General features: G+C 49.1%; 1 protein-coding gene and 1 long non-coding RNA gene across 3 annotated transcripts; one reads left to right on the forward strand and one right to left on the reverse strand.

Annotated features, from left to right (window-relative positions):
- The first annotated feature begins 3,010 nt into the window (after positions 1-3,010).
- On the forward strand, positions 3,011-19,335 carry LOC125083588 (uncharacterized). 2 transcript variants are annotated; one of them, XR_007122318.1, is made up of 3 exons: positions 3,011-3,035; positions 13,985-14,177; positions 19,316-19,335. It is a non-coding gene; the product is annotated as an uncharacterized LOC125083588 (long non-coding RNA). The 2 variants fall into 2 exon arrangements; XR_007122317.1 differs by lacking the exon at positions 3,011-3,035 and adding an exon at positions 13,610-13,731.
- LOC125083580 (U8 snoRNA-decapping enzyme-like) lies at positions 7,103-8,416 on the reverse strand. Its single transcript, XM_047700339.1, has one exon. It carries the CDS (start codon positions 8,378-8,380, stop codon positions 7,931-7,933), a length of 450 nt encoding a protein of 149 aa, XP_047556295.1. The 5' UTR covers positions 8,381-8,416; the 3' UTR covers positions 7,103-7,930.
- Positions 19,336-20,082: the final 747 nt, after the last annotated feature.

Raw genomic sequence — 20,082 nt, forward strand, 5'->3', positions numbered from 1 at the left:
CCTGAGATCAGGACCTGAGCCAAAGCCAAGAGTGTGGTACTTAACTGACTGTACCACCCCTTCACTCCATCTCACAGGCTATCTGGAAGTCTTTTCTTTTTGTGGCCATTTGGAGGGCCCCTCTATCTACTGGATAGGATACTATCCAAGTCATTAGTAGATCAATTAATACAGCCCATTACATCTTAAATCTTATGGAGCTGGATTTGTCTTAATTCACAGATTCTTATTTTGTGCATTTACCTTTGCTTAACTTTTATATACCAAAACATTTACCTTTGCTTTCACCTGGACTGTGATGAAGATCCCATAAAATTATGTTAGTGAAAATGCTTGCTGTGGAAAATATAACGAGAGTTAATTTATTCATATATTTATATTAACGTACATCTTATCCTAAAAGTAACACAGAGTCAGCCCCAAGGTTTCAGTTCTACCGCTAACAGAGAGCAAAGCATAAATTTAATATAACCACTGGGCCACATGTGCTGTTAAGTTTTGATTTTTCTGGTGATCAGAGAAAAATAAAATGGAGCGTTAAGTTCCCCAGTGAGCATTACAGTAAGGGAGAAGTTCTTGTCTATGATGTATTTCACTTGGCACTTATTTCTCAATGAGTATCTCCCAAGGTCTTCTCATACAACAAAGCTAATGAGGGCATTTCTGTTCATGCAATTCTACAGTGGACATCTAGTGCTGGTTCTTGGGAGCTTTTTTTTTTCTTTTAGACTTTGAGAAAAGCTTGTTCATATGTATGTACACTATTCATGAAAGCCCAGAACAGTGAGTGATTCCGAAGAGAAACAAAACTCATCTTTTCCATGATTTTGATCAGCCTTGGTTGAGAAAGAGCACCTAGATGGATATACACGCTTTATTATGCAAACTGTTTCCTTGATGTCTGTATGTCAACCGATGCATGATATTAAAAGATTTTTATTTATCTTTTTTGCAGTTTTTATTTTCATTCCAGTTAATTAACTTGAGATTATATTATTTTCAGGTGCACAATATGATGAATAAAGTCACTGTATGGAAAAGGAGACATTGAAAGCTCTTTAAATTTAGCTTTTTAGGCTATTTTAACTGTAAGGGCCTACTTAGCCAGAGCGAGCCATTTTGTTGTTTATGCAGTAAACTTAGATTGACCCTGCCCCTTCCCCCAAAAGGAAAGCACTTAGAAACAGAATTGGTGAAATAGGGCCAAATAGCCCCCGATAATGGAGTCCAGATTCAAGGACGTGTTCAGCCAGGTGGAGACGTCCAATCAAGTAAAAGCGCACATATTACCCACCAGGGAGTGTGAGCCCCTGCCTTTTGGGCACCAGACAAAGGTGCCAATTCTAGCCAAGGTCATAGGCTGAATTAGATGACTATCATGGGGTAAAATGTAATTCAATTGGCCACCTGTGTGTAGCCAGGCTCAACCACATGACCTTTACTCTATAAAAGTTAGTCTGTGAGGCTGGGGGGAGGGGGGTCGCCTCTTTGCATGAGACGGCCCTGGCCGGTCAGTTTGATTCTTGATGCTTGATGCTTGTCTACAGACCCTTTTATTAACACAATATAATTATGCTAACTATTTCCTTCTTGGGATTTACCCCTGTGCCTATACCTCCAACCCACTTCCAGAACACACCTGCCGCCAGCCCCTATGCAGAAATTCTCTTAGGGCCTCCCCACTGATGATGTCCAGAGCGCACCAGTGACGTCGGAGCAGCCAGGCAGCCCCTGGGCAGCGGTAGGGTGGTAAGGAGCGCCCGCATGGGGACGCGACAGTGGCAGGGTGGGAAGCAGCAGTGGGGAGGGGTGGCAGAAACCAGAGGGGTTGCAGTGAGGCAGTAGAGGGACAGGGCAGCACAGCAGGGAAGCAATGTCAGTGGGTCGCAGTCATAGCGGTGTTGGGGAGGTGCAGCGGTATGGCAGTGGGGTTGGCGGGGCACAGTGGGTCAGCAGCACAGTGAGGGGGTGAAGCAGGATGGTACTGGAATGGGGGTTAATGGTGGGGATGGGCAGGACCAGTGGGGCAGCGGTCTCATGGTAGTGGGGCAAGGCAGTGGAAGGGCAACCAAGGAAGTTGCAGTGGTGTTGGAAACCCTGGCAGCAGCACCAGGCCAGCGTGGGGCGGGGCAGGGAGGGGGGTGGGGTGAGGGCGGCAAGAAGGGGCAGGGTGGGGAGCAGCTTGGGGAGTGCTGCAATGGCTCTGGGGCGATGTGCAGCGGGACAGCAGGTCCCTGGGGTGCAGTAGCTGTGGGGGACTGGGCGTGGCAGCGGGAATCAAGGGCCACTCAATGGGGCAATGGGGCAATCATGGCATGGGGTGGTAGGTGGGGCTGTGGGGCTGCCCAGGCGGGAGGATGTGGCAGCCAGGTGATGACCCTATGGTAGGGGACGGGCCGTGGGGGAGGGAGCAGGGGTCACCAGAGTCAGGTGAGGGGACAGTCAGGAGGTAGTGACACAGGGAGCGGTGTCAGGCCCTTGGTGGGGGAGGTGTGTGACAGCCAAGTGGGGCAGCCATGTGGCGACTGTGCGGGGGGGGGGGGGGGGGGGGCGGTGTGGAATCTAGACAGCAGCAACCGGAAGTGGAGGTTGGACCAGCTGGGAGGCAGCCGCTCAGCAGCAGTAACAGCGAGGTAGGCCCAACATGCACGTCAAGGGGGCGGGCCCATCGTTCAAGTAAAGGGGGCGGGACAGCTAAGCCCAGCAGAGTCCTGGGGCACAGGGCCGCTACAAGGAGCGGTGGCAACTGAGGTAGGGGGGGCAGGGTGAGGGGCACAGCAGGGTGGCAGGGGTGCATGTGGTGGTAGCAATGTAGTTGAAGTGCAGGGAGGGGTCGGATATTCAGGGTGGAAATAGCGCAGTAATGCGCCTGGCAGCAGGGAGGCAATGCAGCAAGGGGAGGGGGAATCCGTTAGGCGGTGGTGAGGTGTGGGGGTAGGCGGGACCATGCGGGCATCACCGAGACGTCAACGTCACGGCGAGGTAGGCGGGGCTACATGGGCTTGAGGAGTTGGCAGCCGGGAGACAACACTGAGGTAGGGGGACAGGATCACGGGGGAGGGAGCAGGGGTCACCAGAGGCGGGGAAGGGGGCAGGCAGTAGTGGCACAGAGAGGGGTGGGAGCTGCGTGGCTCCTGAGTGGGGCAGCCGTTCGGCACCTGTGGGGAATGGGTGGAATTGAGGTGGCAGCAGAGGGGTGAGGGGGTGGTAACAGCCCCAGGCAGCAGTGCAGCAGCAGTTAGGAGGGCGAGGTGGGCGGGCCCACAGTGCAGGTCAAGGGGGCGGGGCAGCAGCAGTAAGGAGGGCGTTGGTGGGCGGGTCCATGCTACACGTCAGGGGGGCGGGGCAGCAACAGTTAGGAGGGCAGGGTGGGTGGGCCCATCGTACACATCAAGGGGGTGGGGCAGCAGCGGCAGGGTGGGCGTGGTGGGCGGACCCATGGTGCAGGTCAAGGGGACAGGGCAGCAGCAGTTAGGAGGGCTTTGGTGGGCGGGGCCATTGTGCAGGTGAAGGGTGCAGGGCATCAACAGGTGGGCATGGTGGGTGGGCCCATGATGCATGTCAAGGGGGCGGGGCAGCAACAGTTAGGAGGGCATGGTGGGCGGGCCCATTGGGCACGTCAAGCGGGTGGGGCAGCGTCAGTGGGGCAGGCTTGGTTGGCGGGCCTATAGTGCAGGTCAAGGGGGCGGGGCACTGAAGCACAGCAGAGGCTGGGGACACAGGGCAACAGTGGAGCGGTGGCAGGGGTGGTAAAGGGGGTCGTGTGGGGGTACACAGCAGGGTGGCAGGGGTACACGTGGGGGGACAGCAATGTGGTGGCAGCGTGAGGGGGGCAGGGGGCCAGCGTGCATAGCAGGAACGCACGAGGCAGCGGGGAGGCGATGGAGCAGGGGGAGGAGGAAGCAGCTAGGTGGTCGTGGCGGGTGGAGGGGAGGGACCAGCCTGGCATCAGCAGGGTGTCAGTGTCATGGTGTGGTGGGCAAAGCTGCCTGGCTCCATGGGCGGGACAAGGTGGCAGAGAGGTTAGAACACTCAGGGGCGGGGCCAGCGGGGGAAGAAGTGGGGGTGTCACCAGGCAGCATTGGTACAGGGAGGGGGAGCTTCCTGTGGTAAGGGGAAGCTGCGTGACACCCCAGTTGGGCAGCTGTATGGCACCTGTGGGGGGTGGGTGAAATATAGGCAGCAGGGCAGCATAGAGAGGGTGGTACCAGCCCTGAAGCAGCAGCACAGTGACAGCTTGGCTGGCTTGCTGGGCCTGCTCATAGTGCATGCCAATGAGGTGGGGCAGCGAAGCACAGCAGAGGCTGGGGGCACAGGACAGAGGGGTGTGGCAGTAAGGGGGCCTGTGTGCGGGGCACAGCAGGGTGGCAGGGGTGCATTTCTGGAAAGCAGCAAGCTGATAGAAGCCTGGGGGGTGGTGGACGTGCTGGGCAGCCACAGGCTTGGCAGCCAGTAGGCATCAGAGTGTGGTGGGGGGCGTCGCTAGGCGGTAGTGTCCCTTGGGATGGGCAGGACTAGCTGGGTATAAGCGGGATGTCAATGTCATGGCGTGGTGGGTCAGGCAGCGAAGCAAGGGCCTGGCTTTGCTGGGCTTGGTGCATGTCTACAGGGCAGAACCACTGATAGCAGCAGCAGCAGGGACCCAGGGTAGCAGCGGAGAGGCAATGGTGGTTGTAAGTGGGGGCGCTGTGGGCAGGCCTGCAGCGCGGTGGGAGTGGCTCCTGTTGTGGGGGCAGCCTGGTGGTCCCAGTGCGGGGAAGGTGGAGTAGGACTCGTGGGGCGGCAGCAGCACGGCAATAGGGGTAGGGAATCAGGAAGGCTCCAGAGTGGGGGGCAGGGGTAGCAGGTAGGTGGTAGCTGCAGGGAGGGGGGTCAGGAACAGCAGGGGGGCAGTGTGGCAGGTGGGGCATCGTGCAAGTCAACAGGGCAGGGCTACAAAGACCAGCAGCAGCGGGACACAGGGCAAGAGTGGGACACAGGGCGGCAGCAGATAAGAAGCAGGGTGGTGGTAAAGGGGCAGTGACAGCGAGGGGCAGGGGATTGGTAGTGGTAGTGGGGTGTGGGGCACCCGGCAGGGTAGAGGTGTGGGGAGAGCATAGAGGGATGGTAGCAGCAATTCGGTGGGGCAGCAGGACAGTAATGAGCATGGTGGTGGGCGGGGTGGGACAGCGCGGCTGCACGAATGCATGTGGGGTGGCAGGTGGGTGGTGGCGTGCGGAGAGGGGGGGACGGAATCAGCTGGGAGGCAGTGGCACAGCAACTGCACAGGAAGAGCATGAAGGGCGGGGTAGGGTCTTAATGCATGTCAGTGGGGCTGGACAGTGATGGTCAGCAGTGGCCTGGGGCACAGGGCAGAAGCTTAGCTGCAGCAGCGGTGGTAAGGTGGACAGTATGAGGGGTGTGCTGTGGACGGCAGGGTCACGAGGTGGGACCACCCAGGCAATAGCAGCATTGGGAGAAGGCTGGGATGAGTGGGGCGGCAGCAGCAGGTCAACAGGGAGGGAATCTGGCTGGAGGCACTGGAGCAGGGGTAGGGGGGCCAACAGGCGGTAGCAGTTCAGGGATGTTTGGTGGGACCAGCAGGGCAGGAACATCAGGTTAATAGCTGTGTGGACAGGGCAGTGGCTCTGCACAGCCGGCTAGGGGACAGTATGCAGTTAAGAAATGGCAGTTGGGGAGGGGGCAGTGAGGCGGCAGTGACTTGAGGAAGGCAGTGACTGGAGGAAGCGCAGTGGGATGGCAGCAGACCTGGGGGCAAAGCAGGGAGGCAAAGCGGGGAAGGATTGGCCTGGATGTGGTTGGGAGGGACCAGCAGGGCAGCAGCTGCAGGGCAATGGTGCAACATGTCTTGGGGACAGGGCGGGGCAGTGGAGATGGGCAGGAGCATCAGTGTGACCATGGTAGCAGTGGTGGTGCTGTTAGAAACACAGGACCAGGGCAGTAGAAGCACTGGAGGGTGGCGTAGCAGGGTGGCAGAGTCCTGGGGTGCACAAGGGAGTGGTAGGGGCACTGGGGGTAGCACAGCAGGGCATCAGTTGCAAGGAGCAGGGCAGCAGGGCAGCTATGATGAGGGTTAGCCATTGTGGGACAAAGGGGCACTGCTGTGGAGTAGCAGGGTGGAGGGTGGCAGTGCTGGTGGCAGCAGCCTGTCAGGAATGGGGGTTGGAAGGGACAGCAGCGGGTGTGTGGGGCACAGCAGGGTGACAGTGGGGGGATGGCACAGTGGGGTAGCAGTGGTACAGGGTGTGGGGACCAGCCAGGTGGCAGAAGCACAGGTGGGGGGGGGCAGTGATTTGGTAGCAGTGCTATCAAATGCTTTTTCTACATCTGTTGAGATGATCCTATGATGTTGATCCTTCATTTTGTGAATGTGGGACATTAGTTTGATTTGTGGATGTTGAACAGCCATTGCATCCCTGAAATAAATCTTACTGGATCATACCTCTTCCTGTATTTAGAATTCGGTTTGCTGATATTTGGGTGAGGATTTTTATGTCTATGTTCATCACAGATACTAGTCTGTCATTTTCTTGGGGCACCCTGGGAGGTTTTGATAAGGGCCACACTGGCCTCATAAAATGAGGTGGGTAGCTTTCCTTCCTCTTGTTTTTCTGGCAGAGTTGGAGAAGGATTTGTATTCATTTTTTTCTGTGGATGATTTGTAGAATTCACCGGTGAAATTATGGGGTCCTGGACTTTTGCTTGTTGGAAGTTTTTGATTTCTTGTTAATCTCCCTACTGGTCATTGGTCTGTTCAGAATTTCTGTTTCTTCAGGATTCAGTATTGGCAGGTTGTATGTTTCTGGGAATGTCTCCTTTTCTTTTTTTTTCTTTTCTTTTTTTTTTTTTTTTTTTGAGACCTTTGTCAATCTTTTATTTCCTTCTTAACATGACATAAACGAAACATGTAAATAGGCATCATAATTAAATTGGTTACAGGTGGCTGGCCACCTGTAAGTTTTACTGGAACACAGCCATGCCCATTATCTGTTGTTCATTGCTGCTTCTGAAACTAAAGAGCTGAGCAGATGCTACAAAGACCATGTGGCCCACGAAGCCTGAGATATTTGCCATTTAGCCCTTTAACCCCGTGGAGAGATAATTTGTCCAAAAACCAGAAGGGCTCTGAGGCTCAGCTATAAGCCAATCTTTAATGGCAGGCTCTTTTGGTCAGGACAGAGCTAGACCAGGGCTGGGTCTCTTCCCTTCTGAGGTCCCTGGTCTAAGGAGTCCTAGATGACAGCTTTGGAGGAGATGCACCAGGACTCAGAAGTTCAAGTCCAAGGAGACCAGGCCATTTTTTCTCAGCCTTCTGCTCAATTTCAGAAGAGGGCAGGAAGCTGGTTAGGATCCTCTGCCACCTTTCAGGAGTATATTTCTTTTGCCAACACCCAAGCAAGGATGTGACGATTTTCAGGGAGAAAAGGTCCTCTGCTTCTCTCCCCTCTGCAGCAAACATATGCTGGGCTAGACCCCCAAGAACAGCCATGTACGAGTGTGGGCAGAGATGCTCCCCTGGATCAGAGGCTCCTCCCCGTCAAGGAGATGGTTCCAATGACAAGCTAGACCCCACACATGCCACTTTCCAGTTAAACTGCACATGGGGGTTGTGGGGAGGCGTCAGCTTGTATGTGGGCACAGACTGTACATTCACAGGTCCGGGGACTGCTATGCTGTGTGTGTGCAAACGGACAGAGAGGAGGCCAGCTCTGGGAATTTGCCAGGGCCCCAGGATGAGCTGCAGATTTTTGCTCTGGATGCTGAGAGTTGCTGGGGGGGCCCTCTGCTCAAACATACTGCACATACTTCTTTTAATCTGTTATCATCTATCAGGCCCAGGCCTGGAAGAGAAAACCTCCCCCATTCCCTCCTCCCTTCCTTTGTACCAAGATCCTCATCTCAGGTTCCGTGGGTCCACAGAGGGCTGCTTCTAGCGAGGTAGGGAGATCTTCCGTGCTGTAAGAGAACCAGGTTCCACCAGTTCTAAATCCTGGAGGGCCTCCAGCAGCTGCTCCTTTGCAGCTCCAATGAAGGTGTTCTCCAGGAAGGCAGGCAGGCCTCCCACACCATCCCGTAGGGTATACAGGGGCACTTGCACCAGGCCTAGCACCTCCAGCCCGTGGTCCTTGGCGCGAGGGGCGCCCATCTCCACAGCGACCAGCTGCTGGAGCGTCAGGCGCTTGGCGTAGAAGTGGGCCACGATGCGCGCCCCGGGCCCCGCGTGCGAGCTGCAGTAGTCGGCGCGCTCCACGCGGAAGCCCGCCACGGCCTTGCCCAGCTCCTCGATCAGCTCGTGGTTCAGCCTGGCCTCCAGACCGCCATCCTGCATGTTGACGAAGCCGCCGGGGAAGCCGAGGCGCCCATCAAAGCGCATCTGCATCTGCGGGAAGGGACAGCGGGGTCGCCCGGGCGCCCGTCCGGCATCCCAGAGGGAGGAGGAGGGCGGAATGTCTCCTTTTCTTTTCGATTATCCAACTTGTTGGGGTGTAATTGTTCATAGTACTTTCTTATGAGCCTTTGCATATCTCTGCTATCAGGAAACATCTTTTTCATTTCTGATGATGAGTCCTCTTTCTTTTTTGTTAGCTTCAGTCTGGCTGAGACTCTGTCAGCTTTGTTCTTTTCAAAGAACCAGTTCTTTTTGATCTGTTGTTCTTCTTTTTTTTTTTAATCTTTCTGTTGTCTTTTTAGTCTGTATTTCAATTATTTCAGTTCTGATGTGTTCCTTCCTTTCTTCTACTAACTTTGGACTTTTTTTGTTCTTTCTCTGTTTCCTTTAGGTATCAAGTTAGGTTGTTTATTTGAGATGTTTCTTGTTTCTTGAATTAGGCCTGTATCACTCTAAAATTCCTTCTTAGAACCACTTTTTTTTTTTTTTTTAGTTAGCACTAAGGGGTGCCTGTGTGGCTCATTCTTTTAGGCATCAGCCTTTGGCTCAAGTCATGAATTTAGGGTACTGGAATTGACCCCTGCATCAGCTCTCTGGTCAGCACGGGGAGCCACTTTCTCCCTCTTCTACTGCCTGCTGCTCCTTCCACTTTGCTCAGTCTCTCTCTCTCCCTTTCTCTGTAAAATAAATAAATGACACCTTTAAAAAAATAAAGTGAGCTCCATGCGCATCATGGGCTTGAAACTCAAAACCACAAGATCAGGAGTCACAGCGCTCCACCAACTAATTGGGTGCCCCATTTTAGAACCCTTTTTACTGCATCCCATAACTTTTGTTTGATTGTATTATTTTTTCATTTGCCTCAAAGTATTTCTGTGTTCCTATTTCAGTTTTCCCATGAACTCAATTGGTTGTTCAATAGCATGTTGTTTAGTCTCTTTGTTTATGAATTTCCAGTTTTCTTCTTGTAATTGATTTCTACTTCTATACCACTGTGTTTGGAAAAGATGGTCGATTTGATTTCACTCATCACTTGGGAAAATTCTAGGCTTCTGGAGTTTATTGACTTGTCTTGTGGCCTCACATATGACCTATGGTGGAGAATGTTCTAGGTACCCTTGAGAAGAGAGTATTCCATGTGCTGCTTTTGGATGGAGGGTTCTGTGTGTATCTGTCCAGTCCATCTAAGTAACGGGTTGTCTGAGGCCAATGTTTCCTTTGTGATCTTCTGTCTGGATGGTGTATCATTGAGAGAAGTGTGCGGTATTAAATTTCCCTATGGTATTGGTGCTGAATGCTTCTCTTAGGTTTGTTCATATATGCTCTACATATTTAGTTGTTCCACTGCTGGGTGGGTAAATGTTTATAAATGTTGCAGCATCTTACTGCATTGATTCCATTATCAATTTGTAAGGCCCTTCATTGGCCCTTGTTACAGTGTTTGGATTTTTTCTTTTTCTCCTCCATTGGACTGAAAATCAGAAGATCATCTGTTAGCTCTGTAGCCATGAACAAAGCACACCCCTGCTCTAAGTCTGGTTTTCATTTTTTTTTCCCTCTATAAATAAACAAAATAAATTCTTCTCCCAGGACCATATCCTAACTCCAATAAGAGAGTGTGTATAAAAGTGCTTTGTAAACTAGGAGATACTGCCCAATTATGAAAATGATTATGCAACCACCAAATGTTCAGGATAAGATTTTTTAAGACATTTATTTATTGAAGAGACAAAGAGAATGAATGCACTAGCATATGCTAGAGAGCGGAGGGTCAGAAGAAGAGAGGGAATCCTCCAGCAGTGTCCCCACTGAGTTTGGAGCCTGGTGCGGGGCTCTCTCCCAGGAGTTAGGATCTTGATTTGACCCAAAATCAAGAGTCAGCTGCTTAACTGACTGTGCCACCCAGTTACCCCCAGAATAAGATTTTTTAAAACTTTTTTTTTGAGGGATTACTCTCATAGTTATTATTCTAAGTGACCTCTATCTCATTGAATTCTAAAAACTATTCTTGAAAATAGAAGCTATTCTAAAAGCAAATATTCATAATATCCTCAGAGGTGGGGAAACAGGCAGAAAAGAGGTTAAGTAGGGGCACCGGGGTCGTTTAGTCATTGAAGCTTCTGCCTTTGACTCGGGACATAATCCCAGGTTCCTGGGATCGAACCCCAGGTCAGGCTCCCTGCTCAGTGGGGAGTCTTCTTTTCCCTCTTCCTCTGTCCCTCCCCCTGCTAATTTCCCCCCTTCTCTATCTCTCAAATAAATAATTAAATCAAAAAGGCAAGTTCCTTGCTCAGTGTCATGATAAATAGTAGAACTAGATACAGTCCTGAATGTGTGACCCTGAAGAATGTGTTCTTTCATTTTTATATTTACCAAAAAATACCTAGCCCTCAAAATACCATAGATTACTTTCCCCTTTGTCCATATATTGAGTATCAGAAGATGCTACAATTCCAGGACCCTGGCTGGCTGGGTTGGTGGAGTGTGAGACTCTTTGATCTCCGGGTTATGAGTTTGAGCCATGTTGGGGTACAGATTAGTTAATTGGGAAAAAAATGATGCTATATTTGGGTTTGTTTTCTTTTTTGCTTTTGACCCCTTCATCCATTTCTCCCACCTCCAACCCCAAACTTCTGCCACCCCTCATCTGTTCTGTCTGTGAGCTCACATTTTTGTTTTTGTTTTGTTTGTTTTAAGGTTCTACATGTAAGTGATTTTTAGTATATTTTCTTTCTGTCTGGCCTGTTTTACTTAGCATAATGCCTTCAAGGGCCGTGTTGTAAAAAGAAAGATTTCATCCTTTATTATGGCTGAGTAGGATTCCAGTGTGTTTATTGACCACAGTTTCTTTATTCATTCACCCACTGATGGCATTTAGGTTGTTTCTTTATTTTCACTGTTGTAAATAATCCTGCAGTGTACACAGGGGTGAATATACCTTTGTGAGTTAGTGTTTTCATTTCCTTCCAATAAATACTCAGAAAGGAAATTGCTGGCTCCTTTGGTTGTTCTATTTCTCATTTTTTTTTTTTTTTTAGGAACTTCTGTACTGTTTTCCATATGGTGCACTAGAGTTTTCCTCTACTCCACATCTTCACCAAAACTTGCTATTTCTTGTGTTTTTGATAATGGCCCTTCTGACAGATGTGAAGTGGTGCCTCATTCTGGTTTGATTTGCATTTCCCTGATGATTAATGATGTTGAGCATCTTTTCATGTTCGTGTAGACCATCTGTTTGTCTTCTTTAGGAAAATGTCTGTTTGGATCTGCTCCTGATACACTAGATTACTTGTGGTGGTTTTTTTGTTGTTTTTGGTGCTTTTGTGTGTTTTGTTTTGTTTTGTTTTGCTGTTGAGTTCCATGAGTTCTTTATATTTTGAATATTAACCACTTACAGGATAAATAATTTACAAATGTTTTACCTTAGGTTACCATTTTATTTTGTTGATGGTTTCCTTTGTTGTTTGGACGTTTTATAGTTAGATATAGGCCCACACTTTGCTTCTTTGTTTGTTTTTACTTTGGTATCAGGTTAAAAGCACCACTACCAAGACCTTTGGTCAAGGACCTTTCCAAACCCTGTGTTTTCTGCTACAAGTTTTATAGTTCCAGGACTTATATTCCATTGTTAGGCCCATTTTGAGTTAATTTTTGTGTGTGGTTTAAGAGATGGTGCAGTTTTTTTCTTTTGCATGTGGTTCTCCAGTGTTCCCAGCACCATTGATGAAGGAGACGGTTTTTCCCCCTTGTTTATTCTTGGCTCCTTTGTTATAAGGTCCTGGACCATAGATGTGTGTGTTTAATTCTGGGCTCTCTCCTGTATTCTGGTGATGTGTGTGTCTGTTGTTATGACAATGCTAGATTGTTTTGATTACTCTAGCTTTGTCATTAGTCTGAAATGAGGAAGCGTGATGCCTTTAGTGTGGTTTTTCTTTCTCTAGATTACTCTGGTATTCAGAGTCTTTTGTGGCATCATACAAATTTTTAGATCCTTTGTTCTCTTTCTGTGAAAAATGTCCTTAGAATTTTGACAGGAATTGCAATGAAACTGTAGATGTTTTAGGGAAGTATGGATATTTTACCATTATTAATTCTTCTCACCCATGAATATGCGGTGTCTTTCAGTTTATGTGTGTTGCCTTCAGTTTCTTTCTTTACCATCTTGTCCTTTTCATCATACAAGATTCTACCTCTTGGTGAAGTGTATTCCTGGGTATTTTATTCTTTTTGATGCAACTTCAGGTGGGATGATCTTCCTAATTTATTTTCTGATGATTCGTTATTAGCGTATAGAAACACAGCAGGTTTTGGGGTAGTGATATTGTATCCTGTCCCTTTACTGAATTTAGTCATAGTTTGAACAATTTTAAACTGGCTTCTTTGAGGTTTTCCTTATATTCTATATCATCTGCAAATAGTGACCATTTTACTTCTTTCTTTCCAGTTTTGATGCCTTCTGATTATCTTCTTGCATAATTGTCTTGCCTTGGATTTTCAATATTGTGTTCAACAAAAGTGGCAAGGAAAGATTGGCAATGTTTCTAACTTAGGCGATCTTAGAGGAAATAGAAACAGCTAAAACTTTTCAGTATGGGATGTGACGTAATCTGTGTGGTTGTCATATATGGCATTTTTTTTAAGATTTTATTTTTTTATTTGACAGAGAGAGAGATCACAAGTAGGCAGAGAGAGGAGGAAACAGGCTCCCTGCTGGGCAGAGAGCCTGATGCGGGGCTCAATCCCAGGACCCTGGGATAATGACCTGAGCTTAAGGCAGAGGCTTTAACCCACTGAGCCACCCAGGCGACCCATCTATGGCTTTTTTGGTGTTGAGGTATGTTCCTGGTCTATGCAGTCTTTTGAGAATTTTGATTGAAAATGGATATTAAAGTTTGTCAAATGTTTCCCTGCATTGCAAGATGATCACATCATTTTTATTCTTTATTTTGTTAATGTGCTGTATCACTTTGACCGATGTGCACCTGTAAACCATCATTGCATTCCTGCAAAATCCCACTTGATCATAATATGTGATCCTCTCAGCATATTGGTGAACTTGGGTTGCTAGTATTTTGTTGAACATTTTTGCATCTATGGTCATCAGGGATATTGGACTGTAAGATTCTTTTCTTGGGGTGTCCTCGTTTATTTTTGTATTAGGGTAATGTTGCCTCAGCAAGTGATTTTAGAAGCTTTCTCTTCTGTTTTTTTGGAAAAGTGGGCAAAGGACTGGTATGAATCCTTCCCTGAATGGTAGAATTTACCACGAAAGGCATCTGCTTCTGGAACTTGGTTTTTTGGGAGGTTTTAAATTGCTGATATGATGAGTACTGGTGTTTTATGTAAGTACTGAATCACTAAAGATGAAACTATTTCCACATCTTGGTGGTGGGATGGATGAAGGGGAATGAGAGTCATAGGGGCCCAGCACTCAGAGGCTCCATCTGCTACTGTGGCTGTGCCATTCCTCTCAGATGCTGGCAGAGGATGAAGGACATGGTGGAAACATGGCAGAGTGGTGGTGGTGGGGTGGCAGGAATGTGGGGTCCAAGGGGGAGATGAGAATGATGCGTGGCCCTCCTGTCTCACCCACAGGGTATCAGATCGCCTACTGCCTGGTCAACAGCAACTCCAGCACGTTCACCACAATGGAGATGGGTGCCATGGTGAGGCAATTCATGGCCACTGAGCTGGCCCCAGAGTCAGCATACATCTTCAGGCTGATGACCAAGATGATGCAGGGCTGGGGGAGCCCCTAGGGCCACCGTCATCACCACTGAGAAGCAAGGTAAGGCCAGAAAGCAAGGTCCACTGTCCTGGTGACACAGGGAGGACAGCTGGGCCCAATCGGTAGCCACAAACTTGCTGGGTTGATGGCTTCCTGGGGCGGGCTTGCAGGGTAGTGTGTCTACACAGCCCAATATTTACCAGACAGCCAGGAATGTCCTTGGAGAAGAGGTTGTGTAACTGGATCAGGGTGGCTCTGAGTCATCATGTTGGAGGGAGGCTCCCTAAAGCCAGGTGCTTTTCCTCTGATGTTCAAAACCACATGACTAGCTGATCCGGGTGTTCCAAAACATGTTTCCTACCAAACAGTCCTAGGGAGATGAGTCTTCATGGATGCCACTTCTATTCCAATCACTGGTGAGGTGCTTATGTTCATTGTCTTGGTTTCTCCTTACCAAATCCTGGGAGACATAGTGTTGTGAGGCCCAGTTCTACAGAAAACGTGGGGCACAGATAGATTCAGTCATTCACCAGGGACACAGCTATTGAGGCAGTAATGTGGACACCCTCCACAGACACTGGGCTCCCTGTTCCCACAGCAATCTGCTGTGGGTTCCCATCTCAGTGAGCCCCTGATGTGCCCTCCAGCCTCATCCTGGGATCTGCCTCAGGGGGTTCCCTTCCCAGGGACACCCCAACTACTCTAGGCCCTTTTTATGCCACCTGACCTTGGAGGGACCACAGGAATTCCAGCTTAGTCTGAGTCAGAACAGAGCAGGGGCGATCTGGAATGCAGAGCAGGCACTGAACACCCACTCTGAGGCTGCAAGGAGCCTGGGTGGCTTTCAGGGCAGCATGTTGCCTGCCAGTTTCTGTGCTACAACCAGCCCACATGCATAGTTCCTTAGAGTTCTGGCTTCAGAATGTGTGGCTCAGGGACTGCATCCCTGTTCTCTCCACATCCAGGGAGCAGGCTGTGCTTTGGCCCTGCTCAGGTCACGGGGTAGCACACGGGTAGTAGCTTGACTTGGCCTATCCCAGGAGTGGTGTTGTGGGGAACATATGGCTCATTTACCTCCTATGCTCTTGAACAGAGAGCTCCATCCATGCCCCAGAGGTAACTCTCTGGACTTTGGAGCAAAATCAAAACAACAAAATGAAAGGATCCAGGATATATTTGGGCCCATTTACCTGCAGAGGTACTCATGGTCTGTGGCTTGCTCATCAATGTCAGAGCAGGGCTCCTACTGGAGCAAAGGTAGGCTGACAACCAGGCCTGCTGCAGGGTATCTGGAAATGTTGCTGCCCTGGGAGAAACACATTTGCTCACTACTCAAGTGTAATTTGTCCTGTTGTGCTGAATCCTCCTCTGACCCACCTGCGTACCATGAGAAGCTGAGTGAAATGCAGTGCCTGGAGTGTAGATTGTGTTGGTTTCTCTATACATCTGTCCCTAGGGGTTATTTGGATGGTGGGGAGGGTCTTGGGGGGAGGTATTTGGGGCTGACAGGTATTTGTGCCTTTTTTCAGAGGTGCCCCCTGCGGTTGAGCAGGAAGGCATGGACTGCAGTCCTATTTGGCACCTGGATCCACATTGGTCACCATGGTGGTTGGGTTGAGGGGAACTCAGGGCCAGCAGTCTGGAGTCTGCGGCTCCTCAACTGCCTGTTGACTACCTGCACCCAGGGCTCGGGACACCAGAGCAGAGCCAGAGTCACAGGGCCCAGGCAGATGCTCATAGGAAAGGACCTGAGCCAGGGAGGGAGGCAGGCAGGCCCAGGCAGCCGCATCAGCCAGCCAGGTCGCTGGGGGGGCTGAAGCCTGGCTCTGTGCTCTGTGCCACATTGGATGACTGGCATGTCTCAGGGCAAAAAGCACACAGTGGGAAGTCTGCCATCACCACACCCCTGAAGTAGATGTTGTGGTGTGGAGTGCACTCAGGCACCTGGGTGTGGTGGGTGTGTCTCCTCATCCAGTCTCCTTTCGAATGCCTAGGTCAGCACCTGGACTTTGGACGGAGGGCAGCTAGCTAGGGTGTGGGAGTTCTTTCTGAGGATGCTGGCAGGTGGAATGCTGCCCCGTGGCTGGGGTGGACAGTGGGGGTGGAGACCAAAATAGCTAGCTAAGTGCTAAGGCTGAGGCTCTGTGCAAGGGGATTCTTGGAAGTGCCACAGAAGAAGAACCCCATCTGCATGTCCCTGCAGCTCTGCTCCCCCTGCACAAACCTTGGATGGGTGCAAGGAGGGAGAAAGGGTGGGAAGGAGTATATTTGCTCCCTCCACCCGATGTGGGTTACCTTCTTCTAAAGAGATTCATCGAGGACATGGAACACAGAGGCCAAATGGCCTGGTGGACACCAGGAGAGTGTGCGCTGTGCAACTGGGGTAGAAAGGGCTAGACCTGCCTGACCATGGTGGATACAAAGGGGGCACTGAAGAGTTCTGTGGGCCTCGGGCAAGGCGGTGGGCTGCAGGGCTTTGCCATCATCCAGGAAGCCTCTGTGAACACTGTTGCAAATCCTTTACAACCCCTCTGGTTTTATCTTTGGGAGAAAATTCTAGAAGCAGAACACTTAGCTCGGAAGACATGAGCGTGTTTGGCTTGGAGATACAGAAACTCATGGACATGCCATGCCCTGGGGACCAGGATGCAGGTCCTGTGACCTCTCTGCTTCCATGTTGATGTCTTGCCTTCTGTGTTTGGTGAAAATATATCTCATTAAGCATGTGTCCACAGGCCTTTCATCCCTACTCTGCCATTAAATGCCTGTGACTGTACCCGGTGATGTGTCTCGTGGGGTCTTAGTGTCCAATCATGAAAATCCTCAAACTCAACTGGGTATGGATTTGCAGAACTCATGGAAAAGCTGCATTCAAGCTGAACAAGAATTAATAAGGGGGGACTGAGTGAGTTGAGTAACATGAGTCTACCTTTGTGACTCTTGTTTGAAACATTGCTGGTTCTTTAATGTTTCTTCTTCCAGATTGCGGGAAACTGTATCTGAAAATATCCATGATCTACAGAAATGTGATGAAATATTTCTGTGTGAACAAATGGAAGCATTTAAATTCTCTCCCTCCCTGAACCCTCCATCATTCAGAAACTCTCAGGGAGAATTCTTTCTTCCAAGGTACTTAGGATTATTGGCATAAGTTCCACGCAAGTGCCTTTTTCTAGTAACAGGACACCGCTGGAAACATTGGTTATTTTACCAAGGGATTGATTGAAATGTCCTATTTGAGAGTAACGTGTATAGACTCAGATAATGACCAGACAATTTGCAGGAATTAAGAGTGACTTTGTGGAGCCCCTTGGCAATAGCGGCTTGACGCCTCAATGACACAGTGCCCAGGAGCCTTGCCAGATGAGTAGGAAATGTTACTTGTTGGCAGGTATAGGAACCTCAGGATATTAGGGGGACCTCAAGAAGAGGAATCCACCCAAATCGACAGGTATTGAAGTCAAGTCTGATGGGAGTATTGCACTTGGCTTTGGCCTGGACACACTACTGAATGTTCACTCTAGAGTTTCCTCATGAAAAGTTCCAGCACAGCAGGTTTCAAGATCTGTATGGAACAGTCCATCACTATGCATGCCAGGCTTAGTTAGAATAGATGCTAAGAAACCAAGTGTGCTTGCGGGTGCTTTCTTGAATCTAAGAAACCATCCTAAATCCACTGGAGTGAAATCCATCACCCATGTGGACTGGCACCCGCTGCCACCACTGCCAGGCATTTCTTTTCTTTTTTTTTATTATTGTTATTATTGTTATTTATTTATTTATTTATTTGGGGGGGGACAGTATATAACATTATTTGCATATTTATTATGTAGTGCTTAGTATTGTTTTTTCAGTAGCTTTTTAATTTTTAATCATTTTTTGATAACATTTTTTTAAATTTTCAGCATAACAGTATTCATTATTTTTGCACCACACCCAGTGCTCCATGCAATCCGTGCCCTCTCTAATACCCACCACCTGGTTCCCCCAACCTCCCACCCGCCGCCCCTTCAAAACCCTCAGATTGTTTTTCAGAGTCCATAGTCTATCATGGTTCACCTATTGGAAGGGGGGGTGAATCTTTTTTTTTTTTAGATTTTATTTATTTATTTGACAAAGCAAGAGAGAGACCACAAGTAGGCAGAAAGGCAGGCAGAGAGAGAGGAAGAAGGCTCCCCGCTGAGCAGAGAGCCCAATGCGGGGCTCGATCCCAGGACCCTGAGATCATGACCTGAGCCGAAGACAGAGGCTTAACCCAATGAGCCACCCAGGCACCCCCCGCCAGGCATTTCTGTGCCTCACAATGGAGCTCGTGAAGCTCTGAGTCTATTTAGTTCGCAATCAGGTTTAGGGACCTCACTTTGGAGGCTGGCAGTGTTTTCTGATTGGGAAAATCCTATCAGAACTTACTCCAAATCGTCCCAGAATCCTCTAGAAGCTGGTTGTTGGAGGGTTTGCCCTTTGGGTCAGTAGCATAGTCTCTGGTTACAAGTGAAACAACTTCAATCTCCAGGGTATAAGTTACGTTCATATTGGGTGGTGATTAGTTGTTGGTTTTTTTAGTTTCTTTTTTTTTTTTTTAGTTCCAGGGTCCATGAGAGGCATGTCTTAGAAAGAAAAGACTGGAGGCTCATTTCAGCCAAATAGAGTTGTGAAAAAAGAAAGGAAGCAAGACTAACAGAGTCACTCACGTACAGTAGAAAAGACATTGAGGAGGTAGAGTATATGCATATCTCCTATGGGAGTTCCATGTCATTGAAGTGACAGGGTAGATGAATGAGAACCATGTCCAAGGTGGAAGAGGATTCAAGGAGAAGTAAGCATCCCTAGGATGGTCATGCAAAATGCAGTTGAAATAGAGTTTCTGCAGATTTTCTATTTTGGTTCTGGGAGCAGCAGGAACTTTATTTCACTAGTTGGTGATTGACCTCTGGGCCATCTCCTGGCCCACATCCTCCTGCTTGGGTCTGGCATAGATATCATGGAAATCCTGGTAGTCAATTGACCATGCGTGTATTATTTGAAGGTCTGCCAGCAGCAGTGCTAAGTATTTCACAAATTTCGGGATCCTTTGGTTTTGGTTTTGAGCTGGTGCTCTCTGCTGGAAGGAAGGAGCATGCTTTCAGTTTTGTGTGACATTGTGTCTTCCTGAGTGTGGGTCCTGGAACCTCAACTAAATGCTCTCCCTGTTTTTACAGGTGGTGCTTTGAGGCTCAGGCCTCGTAGGCCTCATTGGCCTCATTGGCAGCATCCAGTGCGTCTGGCCTCTGTCTCTTCAGTGCAGATTCAAGTGCAACATGTACAGGAGTGTGAGCCCTGTCTTCTCCCTGGTGGATGTGCATCACAGTGGTAAGTTGTCTTGGTTCTGAACCTTCCACCTGGGTTGAGATTCAGGCCTTGACTTGGGTGTCTTCTTTCGCCGGTTTCTGTCTTTCTTCTGGAGGGAAAGATACCCTCTTTTTGTCGATTAAATTAAAGATGCACCCTTAACCAGAATATCTAGAGTTTGTTCCTTGGGGGAATTTACTTAGTGGCACATATGGAGAAGGTTCTGCAAGTCTCTGCCCCAAGCAAAACATCTGAGCTACAGGTTGCTTCTGTTAGCAGAATCCTGAGTTATTGCAGGGTTATCTTATAAATAGACATTCAGTCCAAAATAGTGTTTTCTGCCAACACATTCTTTTTAGGGCCAGTAAACTAGAGTAAAGAATATCGGGCATCTTTACAAATGGATCTCTAGTGGACGTGTTTTTTTTTTTTTTTTTTTTAAGAGGGGGAGGTGGGAGAGAGAGACGAGACACTGGGCAGGCTCCACACGCTTTGCAGAACATGACACAGGGCTCAATCTCACAACCCTAAGATAATCACCTCAGCCAAAATCAAGAGGGTCAATAAGAAGGTCACTCACATAGAGTAGAGAAGACATGAGGAGGTAGAGTGTATGCACATCTCCTGTAGGAATTCC

This window comes from Lutra lutra, chromosome 13 (assembly GCF_902655055.1).
Source record: "Lutra lutra chromosome 13, mLutLut1.2, whole genome shotgun sequence".
Lineage (NCBI taxonomy): Eukaryota > Metazoa > Chordata > Mammalia > Carnivora > Mustelidae > Lutra > Lutra lutra.

Coding starts and splice junctions, on each gene's coding strand:
- LOC125083580 (XM_047700339.1), bottom strand. CDS start 8,380: ATGCAGATGCGCTTTGATGGGCGCCTCGGCTTCCCCGGCGGCTTCGTC.